The sequence below is a fragment of the Charadrius vociferus genome, unplaced genomic scaffold, assembly GCF_000708025.1.
Source record: "Charadrius vociferus isolate BGI_N301 unplaced genomic scaffold, ASM70802v2 scaffold7, whole genome shotgun sequence".
NCBI classification, from domain to species: domain Eukaryota; kingdom Metazoa; phylum Chordata; class Aves; order Charadriiformes; family Charadriidae; genus Charadrius; species Charadrius vociferus.
Window position 1 is genome coordinate 4,849,207 of NW_009649308.1, and position 15,812 is coordinate 4,865,018.

Genomic DNA, 15,812 nt, shown 5'->3' on the forward strand with positions numbered 1-15,812 from the left:
GGTCCGGGCAGGGAAAACTTCAGCTGCGGCCGTTTTCAGCGGGTTTGAGGAAAAGCAACTAACGCCGCGCGCAATGAGTGGGAATTAAAGGCGAGGTATTACTGTAAGAGTTTCGTTGAAATGCGAGAGTATTCCAAACAAAAGCGCACAGCCTTAACCCAGCACACGTTATGTCTTGATGCTACAACGCGCAGCGTGTGTCACTATGAGACGGCTTTACCCGATTCCTGTGTTGAGCTGTGGCACGAAAAGAGCCTTATGTACCATTTAAAAACTTTTGATACTAAAAAATTTTGAAACTCCTCCCTGCCCTATGACAGTGTTCATCTTGCCACCTTAAATGTCGCCTGTGTGTTTCTATCAACCATCTGATCCCCAGTCAGGGCTGGTAATTTATTGTGTGAGCGTCTCAGCATTTATTTATGCAATGTTCCCTGCAGTTATATAATACAGAGCTGACACTTCGTCTGGAGTTGCCCAGAGAGGTTTCCAGATTTCAGTTAGTACATAGTTATTTAAAGACTAGATATTTTGTGGGTTTGTACAACTTGGAAGCACCAACATGTGGTTTAAAAAAAAATAAAATAAAAAAAAGGTATTAAGCTTATGTAACTGACTTTTAATTTACTTTAATCAACCAATTTTTCTGTTTTCTACAGCTCCAAATGACCACTTATTATACAGCAACCGGTCCCAGATTAACTCTACTTTGAAAGCTTGTGAAGATGCATTGCATGATGCAGAAACAGCATGCAGACTGCAGCCATACTGGTTGAAAGTAAGTTTTGACTCCGGTTGTACTTTGTTTTAAAGCCCTGATGGTGCCCTGGTAGAAAAACCATTAGAGCATTCAGACAGCTGAATCTGAGGGAGGCTTTACGTCCTGTAACTTCTTGGACTTCTGTGACTTACAGGCATTTAACCATGATATTCTTGAGCTTCCTGAGGTGAAGGAAGAGAGTGATAATCCTAGAGGATGAGCTAACGCTACTGTCTTTGACCTGGATGAATCTCAAGTTCATGGACTCTCTCTAAAAAAATTTAGTGCTGTGCTTATATCATTCTATAAGGATGTGATTACTATTTTAGGGGATTAATGTATGGGAAGTCAACTTCTCAGAGATCAGTTGGGCTTAGGTGCTATGCAAATCATACTTGCTTGAGTTAGAGAACATCCTAGTTCTAAGAGTTTTCAAGACCATTGTGGTTAAAAAAAAACCAAACACTGCTGGTGTCTAAGTATGAGATGGTTATAGTGATTCTCCCTGCTTAACTTTTTCTTCTCTGGAAAGATCTTTTGTAATTTCATCTTGGTTTTATTACATATTCTTATGACAAAAGAGCAAAAGCTGCAACTATGGATGTGTTTCATTTCAGGGTCACCTAAGGAAAGGACAAGCATTAGCTAATCTGGGGAAAACAGAAGAAGCTTTAAGAGAGTTTCTGTTCTGCCTTGCTCTAGATACTGGGAACAAGACGGCCAAGTCTGAGGCACAAAAGGTAAGTTCCCTAAATCATTGTTTTCAGTGGCTTTTCATAAAGCAGGATAGGAATTTTTCTTCTCTCTTACCCTCTTTCTCTCTTACTACTGCAAAGAGCTGGATGGAGAAATAAATCCAGACTGTTGTTCAAACTTGAGTTGTGTATTGCTTACTTGAAGATAGGGAGGTAGCAAGAAAATATACTTAGCGGACACTATGTGGTAACAGTTGCTCATGGTGTTGGAGTCAGCAAATTTGAAGTAAAACTGAATTGTTAATAATTGCCACCTACAGACTATTGTGATTCTCTACAGTTAAATTTCTAATCTGTTTCCTAGCTTGGCAATGTATTACCAATGATAGAGCGCAGAAGAGGGGGAGCTGCTATTGAATGTTGTATCAGGCCATTGACTGGTAGAATGCAACACGCAGCACCCATCAAACTCCACTTGGGAGCAGCAGCTCTCTTCCTACTGCCAGTCGTGCAGCGCTGAGTATCAGTGTGTGAAGGAGGCGTGGAAGGAAGCAGTCAACAATAGAAGAGCTGCTTTAAAGTAGTTTTTAAACGTTGCTAATAATTAATGCTATATAAGCAGCAAAAAGGATCTGCAGTGAGGCTCTTTTCAGTAGCAGCCCCTCATACTGAATTTTCTTTTATGGCAGTGCATTCATGCTTTTCTCCATTGCTGGTGGGATGGGAACTTTTGGTGTTTCCATGTGCTGTAATACGTAAAGCTTTCTAAAAGCACAGTAGAGTTCTTACAGTAAAGCTCTGTTCCTGAAGGTAACTGAGAGAGTATAACCTGGATGGCTGTAATGTAATCAAATTTTTATCTTATTTTGTATATGGTTGAGATTTCCATCTGCCGCGAGTTTTTTACAACTGATATTTGGGGGGTTAGTTTGTTGGTTTCCCCCACCTCCCCTCCCCGCAGTGAGTTCCATGCAGTCTTTCACTGTCATTGTGTCATGATTTGTTCTCATAGCCATAGTGGGAGACTTCCTGTGCACTAGAGCAAGAAGGACAGGAACAAATGGATATGCTTCTAAATTCAGACTCCAAATAGCCTTATCCAAGACACCTAATTTCTGAGCAGTGGGGTTCTGAGAAAAACTAGGCTTCTTATGACTGAGAGAATTACTCGTGCACTCATCAGACACAGAGTTCATCCATGATGCAATAATCTACTGGGTCATTTCCAAGGCTGTTTGCATAACAATGACATACTACATTTTACCAAATTCTTTGGGTGCAGCTGTGATGTTCTGCCTGTATTAACTGTCTGCCCATGTTAGTTTTGACATAGTGTGATCCTGTGGAATCCTTTTTGGCTTTAAAAAGAAATCTTAGCTGTCATGTGGTTTCCTCAGGCATCAGCAGGATCACCTCAGTAGTATGCTGAAATTAGTTTTTGAAGTGTGACTCTTTCATTCAGCTCTGTTTCTTTCCTTAAATAATTGTCTGATAAGCTATGCTGTACAAGTATCTACAAGCTGCTACTTGAAATGGATTCACTTATTTTCTGGTAGCAAATGAAATAGCATTTTTCTACTGCCTACATTTTTTTGTATTCTCACATAAGTGAATTAAAAATAGCTACAGTTTACAGTATCAGAGACATTTACTTAACTGAACTTGGATTAAGCCTGTGAGATGAGTGCTCTCTGTAGTACTAAACTCCAGTGAAAGCTTCTGATGTGCAACAAAAAACATTTAAGATGTTAGTAATTTCTGGTGTGCTCTGAACTGCAGGACAAAGAGGACAAAGACGTGTGTGTCACATCAGAGAATGGCTAATAACTATGGGCTTATTTAACTCTGAAAATGTCTCTTGCTGTCTGTTTGGCCTATATTGCATTAGCTCTTGCACTTTTTGTTCTTACCCTCGTCTAAAGGGCTCTTTAAATGGTTTTAACAAAATCAGGGATGGTTCTTTGAGCTATTCCCTTACCTGCTTTTTCATTTAGAGGTTGCAAGGAAGGAACTAAGCAGTGAAGTATTTTGTTTTATATCACAGCTTCTACTTAGTTTGTTTTCACTCATCCCGGGAAATGCTCAGGAACACTTACCTGATATCCTGCAGCTGTTGTCACATCACTCTAGATTAAAGGGGAATCTCCTAAATTCAGTGGGATCTGGAGGCACCAGCCATAACCTACAAAGGTTGCTCAAGGTAAAGATCAAGTCTGATGTGTGGTTCTTAATTTGTTGTGTGTTTTATGTTCACATTGGGAAGCCTTCTCTCCTTTTTACCTCTGAGATAGGATATATTTTCTCAAATTTTGACTGAGTTTCACAAGATGGAAAAGAGTGACTTACTGAAGTCTCTTTATCTGACTTCTGTTTTTTTAATAGAAGTCCTCTGTTGTTCTGATAAATTTTATGCCAGAATTGAGTGAGTTCTACTCCTGCAATGGTCTTTAGCTCTTCCAAGTAGTTGGTAGTGGGGAAGGGAGTCTGAAGATTGGATTGAGATACCCTCAAAAGCTGTGAAATGCTAAAATCTAGGCTTTCAGCTTGAACTATAACTGACGACGTCAGTGACAAAATCACCCTGCATTCAGATTCTGTACACTGCTTAGAGCCTATTGTAGAGCCACCTAACACACATTAGGTACTCCGTAAGTTTGGTTTCACAGACATAATTTTGCAAATGGCTATAGAGGTTTATTTACATTCATGGGTTTTCAAGGACCACTTTCGCTTCACTGAAACCTGAACTTTGAGGGTAGGTTTTGCATATACTGTATGTGTAGGAGAAAACCTCACTAGTCCTTACAAAAAAAAAAAAGGCAAGTTTTGAGCAGCCTTGTTAAGACTGATAAGAACAATCGGTGACGTTGCCTTCTGGAAAGGCTATTAGGATATTCTGACAAGAAATCCTTTTGTATGACCCTTCCATGAAATCATTTAAGGGAAAGTTCACTCATCTTTCTGCATGATACACATCACCACAGCTCCTGACCACAGTCCACAGTATCTGCTTTCAGTTTCATCCAGGGAGTTGATGTGACAAGCTGATAGGTGATGTCCTGTGTAGTGGCTGCACAGGTTGTTCTATAGCCATAATGGGATAAAGACTGATCATTTTATCTTTTGCGAAAGAAATTTGTCTTGCTAAAGGAAGCCTTTTTTCTGTGGTAAATTTTATGTGTTTGTACTGCTTCCTTAAAGTAAACTTTTATTGTTTTGGTTGTTTTGATGGTTGATACCATCATTATGATATAAACAATATGCATTTTTTCCATAGGTTAAGTGATAACAATATATGTAACCTCAGATCTTGCCACATTTCTGCCTGAATCAAGTTTCATGACCAAGCTGTAAAGCCACACATAAAAGCTGATAATATTCAGTGCCATGGTGGGGCTGGGGGGAGGGCAGGGGGTGGGAAATAGTTTGCTTTCTTTTTTTTCATTAAAATCAGGCCCTGACACAGAAATTGTCAAACTGTTGCTTCTTGACCTACAAAGTCCTTCCTGGTGATCCATAATATTAAAGACTTGACAGGTTTGGGGTTTTCTTCCTTACCAAGTTGTTGGAAGATTGGTCTAATGTCAATCCTCTCTTCACACAGGTAAATGTGGAACAGAAAAAGGGTTTTCCCATTCAAGAGGAACCAAATGTAACTTCTGGTAGTTTGAGGAAATCTATACAAATTGCAGAGAGCAAAAAGGACTGCTCGGAGGAGGACAACAAACTCGCCTCCATGCCAGAGTCTACCTTTCTCATTTCTGAGAAGTGCAGTCTCCTGAAAAGGAAGTGCTGCTCAGAAGAGATGCGAAATGCTGAGGTACCCTGCAAACTGATGAAGAAAGGTATGTTTAATTACACACAGGCTAAGTTCCATGGCATGCAATCAGTGGAAATTTTGCTCTTATAAAACTTCAAGGAAGAGGGTCTAAATTACGTATTGGCTTTTATGTTTTCTTTAGCCCAATCAGGGCATGATGTGGAATCCTTCTTGTATGTGTGAGGGTGGGGAAATAAATTACCTTGGTCTAAAAAGGGGGCTATGAAGGTTGGTTCAAGTCTTTGTTTATCAGCAGAGCTCTGAATCTTTCAAGGAACATCAATGTCACACATGGATCAACTAAAAAAAGTTTGTTTAAAAGCACAAATTCTGTTTGTTCATGATATCTGGCCTTGTTTTCATGCTGTGGGATGTATTTACAATTATATGACAGTAGAATTTGTCTCACTTTAGACTTCCAACGCTAATAAAAAATGTTTTGACATTAATTGTTAATGCAAGGCTAAATTCAACCCTCTGTTAGTTGGTATAATGTCACCAAAATTAAGGGGAGGTATTCTGATTTGTGCCAAGGCTCAATTTGATGCTTTGCATAGAAATTATTGTAATGATGGTTAATGGTTCAGTAACTTGCATATATATGCAATATATATTTAAATATCGGATACTGCTTTTAGATACACAGAATACCATTGTGTTTGCAAAGTTCTGTTCAATTACATTAATATGTTTTTTGTTATTGATAGATACAGTTGATACTAAGGGAAATAGTACTGGACAACATACTCCATTTGAATTTGTGGATCCATCAGATTTGGACTGCTCCCTGTGTATGAGGTATTCATTGTTTTCTCATGGATGTCTTTAGCTTTTAAGCTGTATCTCTTTCTCCTTTATGACCTAGAGATCTTCTAGCTTATTTGGTACTTATTTTTCCCTCTGACTTGAAATTAGTTTTTATTATAATAGCTATGCCAGTGATGCATTTCTGGACCTTTGGTTCTGAACGCTGATAATAAATAGGAATTTTCTGATCTGCTCTAGGCTAGTAATTGTTTGGGAAAGGATGTGTAAGGTCACGTGAGGATTAAGTGTGTTAATGAAGGTGTCTGAAAGATTTCCTCTCACCACTTCCACACGCCCACCCACTGACACACATAGTGCACAAAGCCACAGTTTGTCCTTTAGAATTTGTAGAGCTGTGTATGATGATGTATAATGCACAAAATAGCTAAAGAGACCACATCCAATGACTATTCCAAGTTTGCATGTAAAATACTCTGTTGCTGCTATTGCAATAAGGAGGATCTTAGCAAACAAGAGCATGTTTTTCCTCTATTGCTTAAGAGATGTGTTCCTTAATTTACTAAGGCCATCGCTCCATTTCCTTGATCATCTCTTCTTCCTGTTAAACAACAGTTAATTCTCAGGGACAGCAATGACTTGATAAAACCAGTAGGAGTTGTCAACTACATCTATTTTGCTACTTGTTTTGTAAAAAACACTAACTTTGTCAAATATACATGTGGGGTTTTGTCAGTGACTTAGAAGGAAATATTTGGAAGGTGTTTCACAGGGGTCTTGACCTCTGCAGTGAGTGCTGCTTAGGTTTGTCTCTTTAATTACCCAGATTTCAGTAATGCATGTTGGGGTTAGTTTTGCACTATACTTTAAATTCTTAAATAGCAGATAGCCTCTTGATGGATTTCTTTCTGAAGGCCTGTGCTTTGAGAAGTCTGGATTTGCTTTGTTTTGTTTGTATGGAGGGGGTGGGGCTTCAATTTATTTCAGACAAACTGAAACCTTTGGGAGAACAACTGCTGTGTTGTTTAATTCGCTTCTGCTTGAAATAAATCAGATCTGCCCCCTCTCCCTCTGCCTGCCTACAGCTGAAACCTGCTCCAAAAGTTTATACAGCTGTCAAAACACTTGATACTGCTAAGAGCAAAACTTTCCTCTAACAAAGCCACACAATTAGTCTTAGCTGATTTTAATAAGTCTGTATGTTTATGATCATTATGTCCACAAAGCATTTTTCAGATGTTTTTAATAAAATTAATTAGCCCTACTTCCTCATCCTCTATATTAAATCAGAAACAGCCAGACTACAATACATTTGTGAAGGAATTAGCTCAAGGATTGTAGATTCCCTTACAGTATAGAGGATGGTGATGCTGATCTTGTAATTGCAATCACAAATACAGGCCTTGCATCTAGAAAGATGGTAGCTTTGTAACATCACTACAACAATGAAGGCTTGTGCTAAGGGAAGCTGTCACAAGATCTTTTTCTTGCAATTAATGCAGATTGATTATAATTATTTCCTGCCATGTTCTTCAGAAGTATTTTAGGGATTTGGATCCTGAGATACTTTGGACTAATTACCTAGTAACCTACTGACCTGTACACAATTAGCTGCAGGAGCTGTTATTAAACCTGTTTGTCTGATGGAGTGGCCAAAATGTTATTGATCTACGTTCACTTCAGCAGCAAGTAGAAAATAAAAAGTAATAGTCAAAGCAACATACTGGTGAGAAATGAAGGAGCATTACTCAGCAGGAGCGAATATTTAGTTTCTGCTGTTACAATAGCTCAAAATGATGTCATGAGAAATCGTGGTGTATAATGTTTCTGCAAGTCACAAGGCTTGGTCCAGGTCTCCTTAGAGTCATTAGGAACAAGCTCCTGCTGGCTTCTATGAGAGCTAGAGCTGAATCATGCATTTTAACAGGCATTTCTTGTCTTTATGCTAACATTTCAAATCAAGTAAGTCATTACTAAGTAATTATGTATGTAAACCAATGCTTATTAAAACATTGCAGAATTTGGTATTTTATATGGTTTAAAGCAATAAGGTAGCCTTGATGCTGTGAGGTTTCTGTTCGTGAAACAATTGACAAGGCTTTTCAATTACACAGTCAAGTTGCAATAAGATAGGTGTGGTATTTTAGATACTACTTCATATGTTCCCTTGCTTAAATGTCAATATTTATAGTAACTAATGACATTTAATAAACTGGCTATGGCAATCTTGTTAAGACCCAATTACGTTCTTAAACACACTCATCTTGTTAAGGATGCTAATAAATGTAGGTTTACATATTTATAATTTCCACATGTGCAATAGAACTTAGTGTACTGTTTTGGTAAAATGTAATGTTTTAAACTTAATTCACTTAAAGTATAATTAGACTTATGTTTGAGACCTTAAACTGCTTGGACACTGTGGTGTAAAATACAGTATATGCCAAACAACTTAATTTCTAGTTTTGATTGTTTTCTATTTAAAAAAAAAAAACCCAAACAACAACTTCCATATTTACATTTCCTTAAGGTACTTATTGGCAAGTAAACATCACTTTGCAGTATCACATAATCAGAATAAGTAAAAAATCCTGACATGAAAGTAAGTGTCACAGAGGTATCTGAAATGGATAAAGATTAGATACCATGATACTTTGAATACCTGGGCTTATATATTTAAATAATTTTCTAGATGAAACATGAACCTAATGTCACTCACTTTCCAGAAAAGCAGCCATCTGAAGGTTAAAAACTGTCTATTCCAACAAAACTGCTTTCCAAGTCCACATTAGAGTTGGCAATAGTAGTTTATTGCAATCACTTACGTGGGCTATTACTGCAAATAGCTATTTTGCGCTTAGCTCTACACATACAAGTAATCACATGATTTCCACAATGATAGTTGTGCAAGTATTGCTCAATTTCATTAGAAAAAGTCAGATGGTCCAACTTCTGCTTATATTGCTCACATAGAGGAAAATTTAAATCCTGGCTTGTTGGAAGTTTATGACAATATTCTCTCATGTTCACTGAAATAAGAGTTCATGGGCTGCCTTTCACATTAAGTGGCAATAAGAAAGTCTGTAAGCTGAATAAATACAAAAGCTGGTTGAAGAAATGAAAAGCAAGGAACAACTTTATCCCTGGAGTAGTCAATAGTTAAGTTAGTGAATGATTACAGCTTTTTTTTGGTAGCAGCTTTTTCTTTTACTTTGGTACACGATATTGTTGTCTTTTTGGTTTTGGATTTTCCAATCCAGGCTCTTCTATGAACCTGTCACTACACCTTGTGGACACACCTTCTGTCTCAAGTGTCTTGAGAGATGCCTGGATCACAACCCAAAATGTCCCCTGTGCAAAGAAGGGCTCTCAGAGGTAATGATGCTTGGATTTTCTCATTGTAAATTTAAGGGCACAGGATAGGATCAAGTAGCACCTTCAGAAACCTTTGATATTTCCCAACTCAGAAGAAATATTACATAACTTATGAAGAATGTGCTTTTAAAATGCTCTTGTGACTTATAAAGCATGGATAGTCTCCACTGTTCAAACCTTAGGGCCAGACCTGTACTTAGAAAACCTGTAGGTGATTTTACTTCCCAGATTTCCCAAGATAATTCCCATAACATAGGGAATGGTTCGATAAACATTTCTTCAGTGGCAGTTCAAGCTTAAAAGATCATTTTGATTTCCTGTAGACATAAGAAAATGGAGCTAACAGATGACTACCTTGTGCGTAGGCACCATACATTTTGAAACACTAGACATTATGTATAACTGCTTGCATGTGTTTTTACTGCAGTGCTTGGCTATGAGGAAGTACTGTAAAACAGTACTGATGGAGGAGTTAATAGCTAGATATCTTCCAGAGGAACTCACTGAAAGAAGAAAGATTTATGAAGAGGAAATAGCAGAGCTTTCCAAGTATGTAATCCATTTATGTAAAATCCAATCTTTAATACTATTGCCGTTAGCTGATGAATGGCTCCTGCTGCTGTGGAACACAAGCTAAGATGCTGACAAAGGAACTTCTTTCTTGTTATCATGTGATTTCAAAGAGAACAGGATCCAGGTGAAATTGTGCTTTGAGTTAGCATAAAAACTGGGTACTGTGCTAAATGACAAACAGAAGTACAAGAAATGCAGAAGGCTGTTTTATAAACAAAGTATAAAGCAACGTGGTTGCTTTCAGTGGCTCTCCATGAAAGCCACAGAGTGAGACAATAGGTGGAAGTAGTCTCACAGGCTGGGGGTTGGAAGGTACTGGGTAGGGAAGAAATGGGATTAAGGAAAATGAAGTAAATAAAAGCAATAATAGAGATGCATTAATGCTCTCACTAGCAAAACCAGAAAGCACAACTGAATTCTTCTGCCGGTAAGTGGTATATAGCTTTCCATAATATCTGTTCAATTAAGGGGAAAAGTAATTTCAGTTTTTACTTCATTAAGAATTTTATTTTAAAGATGTTATAACTTCTATTTAAAGATACCATAATTTTAAAGAATGTTATTGCATAAAATGTATTTTATACCTTGTCATTAGTTTAGTCAAATATCGTATCTGATTTGTTTTTTCTTTCTTACAGCCTAAATAAGAATGTTCCTATATTTGTCTGCACAATGGCTTATCCTACAGTCCCATGCCCTTTGCACATCTTTGAGCCATGTTATCGCCTGATGATTCGAAGGTGCATGGAGACTGGCACCAAACAATTTGGGATGTGCATCAGTGACCCTGTAAAGGGGTGAGTGAGCAGCATGCTCGGACCATGTGATGTACTCCACTTAGTCTGGAGCAAGTCTCTTTGGAGAGGTGCAGAAAAGTCCATGGCTCTCATATCTGTGATAATTTTCTAGGAGAGAAAGTTTCTTCTTAATCATGCCAGTTAAAGACATTGAGAAGACCAAAGTTTCTCTCTTGAGCACTTAGATTTTGACTAATATGACTGCCCGTTTTTCTTGAAACACACATAGCTAGTGTGTATTATATAAAGTTGAGCTGCAGACCTCTTGTAATACATGAAGTGTTTTGTACTGTTTTGAAACCTGCTGAATGCTTTGGGACAAGAAATCAAATTGAAATGGCAGTAAGGTGTGTTGGGTTTAGTTTTTTTAAATTATGAAAATAATAGTTAAGTGAATGGGATACATTAATATCCTCACTGTTCTGAATAGAGTGGAGGACACAGAGGTACAACAGGACCTTCATGAGGTGTGGCTGAGCATTTACATTGAACCATTTGCAGTCAGTCTAGGGTAACTTGGTCTTAATGTCTGTCTCTGTATTTAGCTTTCCTCCCTTCTTTTTATGGTGTATGTCTACAGGATATGTATACACTATAAAAAATACGATGTACACAAAATACACACCTACAAAGTAAAATCTACTGAAATTGTGGAAAAGCCTTTTTCTTTATAGATTTCACATTCCTTCTATAATTCTAATATTCTGAATTGCACTTTTTCTTCTGTAAAAATTCACTGAACATATTAGGATTATGGAGCAAGTGTGCTTCTGAGCTTTATAACTTTGTTTCATAAGAAGTTCCCTGTATTCCAAAACATGCAGTTAGTGTTAATCAGATTAGACAGCCTGAATCTTCCCGATAGTTTTGAAAACAATTGTGGAATAATTTGAACTACAGCAGGTCAGTACTGTGAACAATAGAAATTAGCTGACACTGGTAAATACCTTTGTGGTAGCGACTGGCTGTATGGCAGTTTTGTGGAACTAAGGGTGGAGAGAATAAGACTTGTTTACTTGCTTTTGTTCTGATTTTAATAGGTTTGCAGATTATGGCTGCATTCTGGAGATAAGAAATGTTGAATTCTTTGCTGATGGTCGCTCTGTTGTAGACAGCATAGGCAAGAGGAGATTTAAGGTGATACAGCACAGCCAGCGTGATGGCTATAATACAGCCGATATTGAGTACATTGAGGATCAAAAGGTAAATTTAGAAATATTGCATTTAAACTGTATTACTTGTGAAATTCAAAGCATGTATGCTTTCAGCAAGTTCTTTTTTTTGTAAAACAGTTTCTAGTAAAACAAATTTGTGGTATTTACTAACTGCTCATGGTTAAAGATGGGAAACATGCTATTTACCACAAGCATGCACACACACTTTCCTTATACCGAAGAGTGTTTTTCCTAGAGGTTTTTAGCAGAACACAAAACTAAGTGAATCCAGGATGAGATCTTACCACTCTTCTGGACAGAATAACTGCAGTTTTGGGGGCTTTTGGTATACAATGGGAAGATAAAATATCTACTTTGAGGAGCTGCTAATAATTTAAAAAAAAGGAAAGCTTTGCGTAATCTTTTGTGTTGTATGATGATTATGTAAAGGTTTTTTCATGTAGCAATCCAGAAAGTGCTTGTTCTGCAAATAGGTATCTTTGGTTCAGAATATAGGGTAAGAAAGTGAAGGATTTGATAGATGGGGGAGCAGAATGGGGGACACCAAATGAGCTTTCAGGATTTATCCCAGAACTATTTTGGCATGCTTCTTTATTTCCCCTACCCAGCCAGAAAATCCTAAAAGTGAATGTTGTACCTTCCCCAACATGCAGACTGAACTAACAGTAACCTTCCCCCTCTCTTTACTCATTTCAGGTTCAAGGACAGGAGTATGCTGCATTACTTGTTCTCCACGATTCTGTCTATGATCAGGCATATATGTGGTTTAACTCCCTCAAGCAAGCACTCAAAAGTCGAATTCTCAGTCATTTTGGTCCAATGCCAGCTAAGGATCCTGACCCACAGGTATCCAGAATCAGTGGCTTATGTAACTTTCAGGGACAGAAATAGCAGGGATATCCGATAAGCTGGGAGGCATTGTGTTTTAAGATGAAAATATGAATACTCTTCATTTACCCGGCATAAGCTAAGTATCTATGTTATGTTGCCATACACCAGTGGTAGCACAGTTGTGAGGGGAAAAAAAACAAAAACAAAACTCGTATTTAATGTTGGTAACTTCCTGAGACTACTTAACCGACTGTATTAATCCCAGGAGACTTAAACGCCTTTTTGCCTACTTCCCCAATTAAATGACTGAAAGAAAATAGACAAGAGGAAACTTGGAACTGTTTTTCAAGGACTGCAAATGGTAGGGATCCTAAAATAACAGAATATAACAACAGTTACTAAATATGAAGTCATGTCAAAGCATGAAGAAGGGAGGCAGGAATCCCAAAGAACTTGGTCAATAATAACATAGGAACAAAATACATTTAAAAAAAAAAAAACACAACAAAATGCCTCAAAACTAGAAGGCCTGACCTATAAACTGTTGCTAGAAATAGAAATGCATCTTCTGCCTTCAACATCCTATTTTTAGGAAAGGTGCAACTTGGTTGTAATTTGTTTCAAGCCAACCTGTTATCACAAGCCATTAGGTTGGCAATGAAATGACATGCTTGCTAGATTGCTATCAAAATACTGCATTTTCAAAGTTAAATCTTCAAAAACAAGACCTTACTAACTATATGTATCCTATCTTCTATTTTTTTTCCCTTACTGCAGGCTAACCCTAACGGGCCAGCCTGGTGCTGGTGGGTCCTCGCTGTCCTTCCACTTGAGAACAGAGCTCAGCTCCCTTTCCTTGCCATGAAATCCCTCAAAGACCGCTTGAATGGCATCAGACGTGTCCTTACATTCATGTCCCGTACAAGATCACGGTGATGGTGAGAAGGAGAGCTGTGAAGTCTCCCACAGTACTTGACTGTAGACTGTCTCTTGTAACTTCATCTAACTGCAATAATGTCTTACAGATTTGAGTGTCGGGATGTTTCAAGCCTGAATTTCAAAGAAAATGAGTTATAAAGAGCAAGGGATGTTTATGGATACTTCAATAGTTTCCATTTGGAACTCTGATATGATTATTCAATCACTGCACTGCTAAATTAATAACAAAATGTGATAGAACAAAAAGTGATCTTGTTTGCCATAAACCTTTTAAAAAGCTTAAGGGGTTTTTAATTTATTTTATTTTTATTTTTTTAGTGGATAAAGGATAAACTGTGCAGTTTAATGTGAAGCAGAAATAATAATGTTAATGCATTATTTCAGTGAACTGCAAAGTCTTTTATTCTAAATGGTTCAGGTTTTATAGCATTGTGTAAAATAATGTTCACAACTTCCGTTTGATAATTTATTTTTGCACTATGATTTTTTGTTTCAAAATGTATATTATTTATGTATTCATTATCTAAAGGAAAGTGAGCTGCTCTATTTATTTATAGTGTTTTTACCCTGTATTTATGACTGGGGGCAAAATGATGATTCTAGCGGTGCACAAGCAACTGCTTTGGTAATTTTTCAGATATTTGTGTTCAAGTACTTTGAATGTTTTTCTACCTATCCCCAGTTCTACTGTAGCCTAAGAAGGATTTTGTTTTTTCCCCCCTGAAACAGCCGGCCATGAAGTCTTTGAATACACAGATTATGTCTGAGATGATTCAAGCACAGTTGTTGGAGCTTGATCCTATGCTTGCAGCTAGGCTCCTGATACCACAAAACAGTCAGGCACATACTTAACCTTAAGCATGAGTGTTAAAGTGCCTGGGTAAATTCAAGTATTGATCAGTTGATGTCAGTGGGAATTGGCCATAGTGCTGACAGAAGGATCTATCCCTAATTTTTCACAGAACAGATAATAACTTGGAGTTGAATTTCTATCTGAACTCTTTCTAGCAAGAATGGATAATGGCTACAAACAACTGCAAAGAAAGAGCCATAATAGATGAAAAGTGGCTTCTCCTAAAGAAAACTGGAAGTACTGGTATCATTTCATTGTTAGTTACTACAGAAACTTTTTTTTTTCATCAATTATTGTTGCTATTAAGATCAGTTTTATTTCTTTTGTTTGGTGGGATTTGGCTTTGGAGTATGTGTATGGGGGGGAGGGTGGAGTTATTTTGAACTGTAGGACTCAGAGGGCAGTTTGTGTCGCGTGAGAAGGAATATGTTGTAATAAATGATATTTATTTCACCCCAATTTTCAGGTTTCTGTTAGCTTCAAATCTCTACCCAGCCATTGCATTTCTCTTAAGAGATTGGGTAGTGTTGCTAATAATAGTTAACTCCCAAGGAAAACAAGTGAATTTTAGCGTGATTACTTTGAGCTATAAAGCAGGTAAAAATAGGGCAGAAATGAGAATAGGAAGTATCTTGGTTTTGAGGTTTTTTGGTTTGCTTTTTTTTTTTTAAATCAACAGTTCATATATTTGTTTTGCTGCTGTTATTGCTTTCAGTGTGCCACCTTATGGGACTGATCTTGCCTCCATCTGACTTTGACTTTCACTGATTTCAATGTAAGCAGAACTGGGCCTTTTATTCTAAGCTACTGTTTTCCTTTCCAGTGGCAAAAAATAGATTGAATTGAGTATGTTATGGAATGCTACAACTTTCTTTGGTTTTTTTACCCAGGGCAGCCCTCTGCCATTCCATGCCTGTCTGAAAAAATGCGGCAGAACTTACTGTCAATTTTCCATGTGTTTTTCCATCATCATCTCATCAGAAATACTTATCAGTTAATTTCCATACTGTTAAATTTCCATGAAACTACCTTTGTTCTCCCTCTTGTTAAATTCTATAGAACTTTTCCATAAGTGTACCAAAGAAATGAATGGAAGACAAAGATGTTTCAACCTTGTGATGCAATGGGAATGCATATCCTGTGTTTGCATTGAGCTACTCTAGAAATGCTACAACTTCCTACTGCTAGATTGCTGCACTTCTTCCATAGGTGGTACTTCACATGCTTTT

The 15,812-nt window shown here is 37.5% G+C and overlaps 1 protein-coding gene across 1 annotated transcript in view; it reads left to right on the plus strand.

Annotated features, from left to right (window-relative positions):
- Window positions 1-14,013, plus strand: part of LONRF3 (LON peptidase N-terminal domain and ring finger 3) — a 15,725-nt gene extending 1,712 nt beyond the window's left edge. The window contains exons 2-12 of the mRNA XM_009889329.1: window positions 660-778; window positions 1,378-1,500; window positions 3,500-3,655; window positions 5,060-5,300; window positions 5,983-6,073; window positions 9,301-9,415; window positions 9,843-9,964; window positions 10,627-10,785; window positions 11,826-11,988; window positions 12,657-12,806; window positions 13,569-14,013. Of these exons, the coding sequence (XP_009887631.1) occupies window positions 660-778; window positions 1,378-1,500; window positions 3,500-3,655; window positions 5,060-5,300; window positions 5,983-6,073; window positions 9,301-9,415; window positions 9,843-9,964; window positions 10,627-10,785; window positions 11,826-11,988; window positions 12,657-12,806; window positions 13,569-13,727 (1,598 nt within the window). The 3' untranslated portion in view covers window positions 13,728-14,013. The remainder of the gene's footprint in view (window positions 1-659; window positions 779-1,377; window positions 1,501-3,499; window positions 3,656-5,059; window positions 5,301-5,982; window positions 6,074-9,300; window positions 9,416-9,842; window positions 9,965-10,626; window positions 10,786-11,825; window positions 11,989-12,656; window positions 12,807-13,568) is intronic.
- The last annotated feature ends 1,799 nt before the right edge of the window (window positions 14,014-15,812 follow it).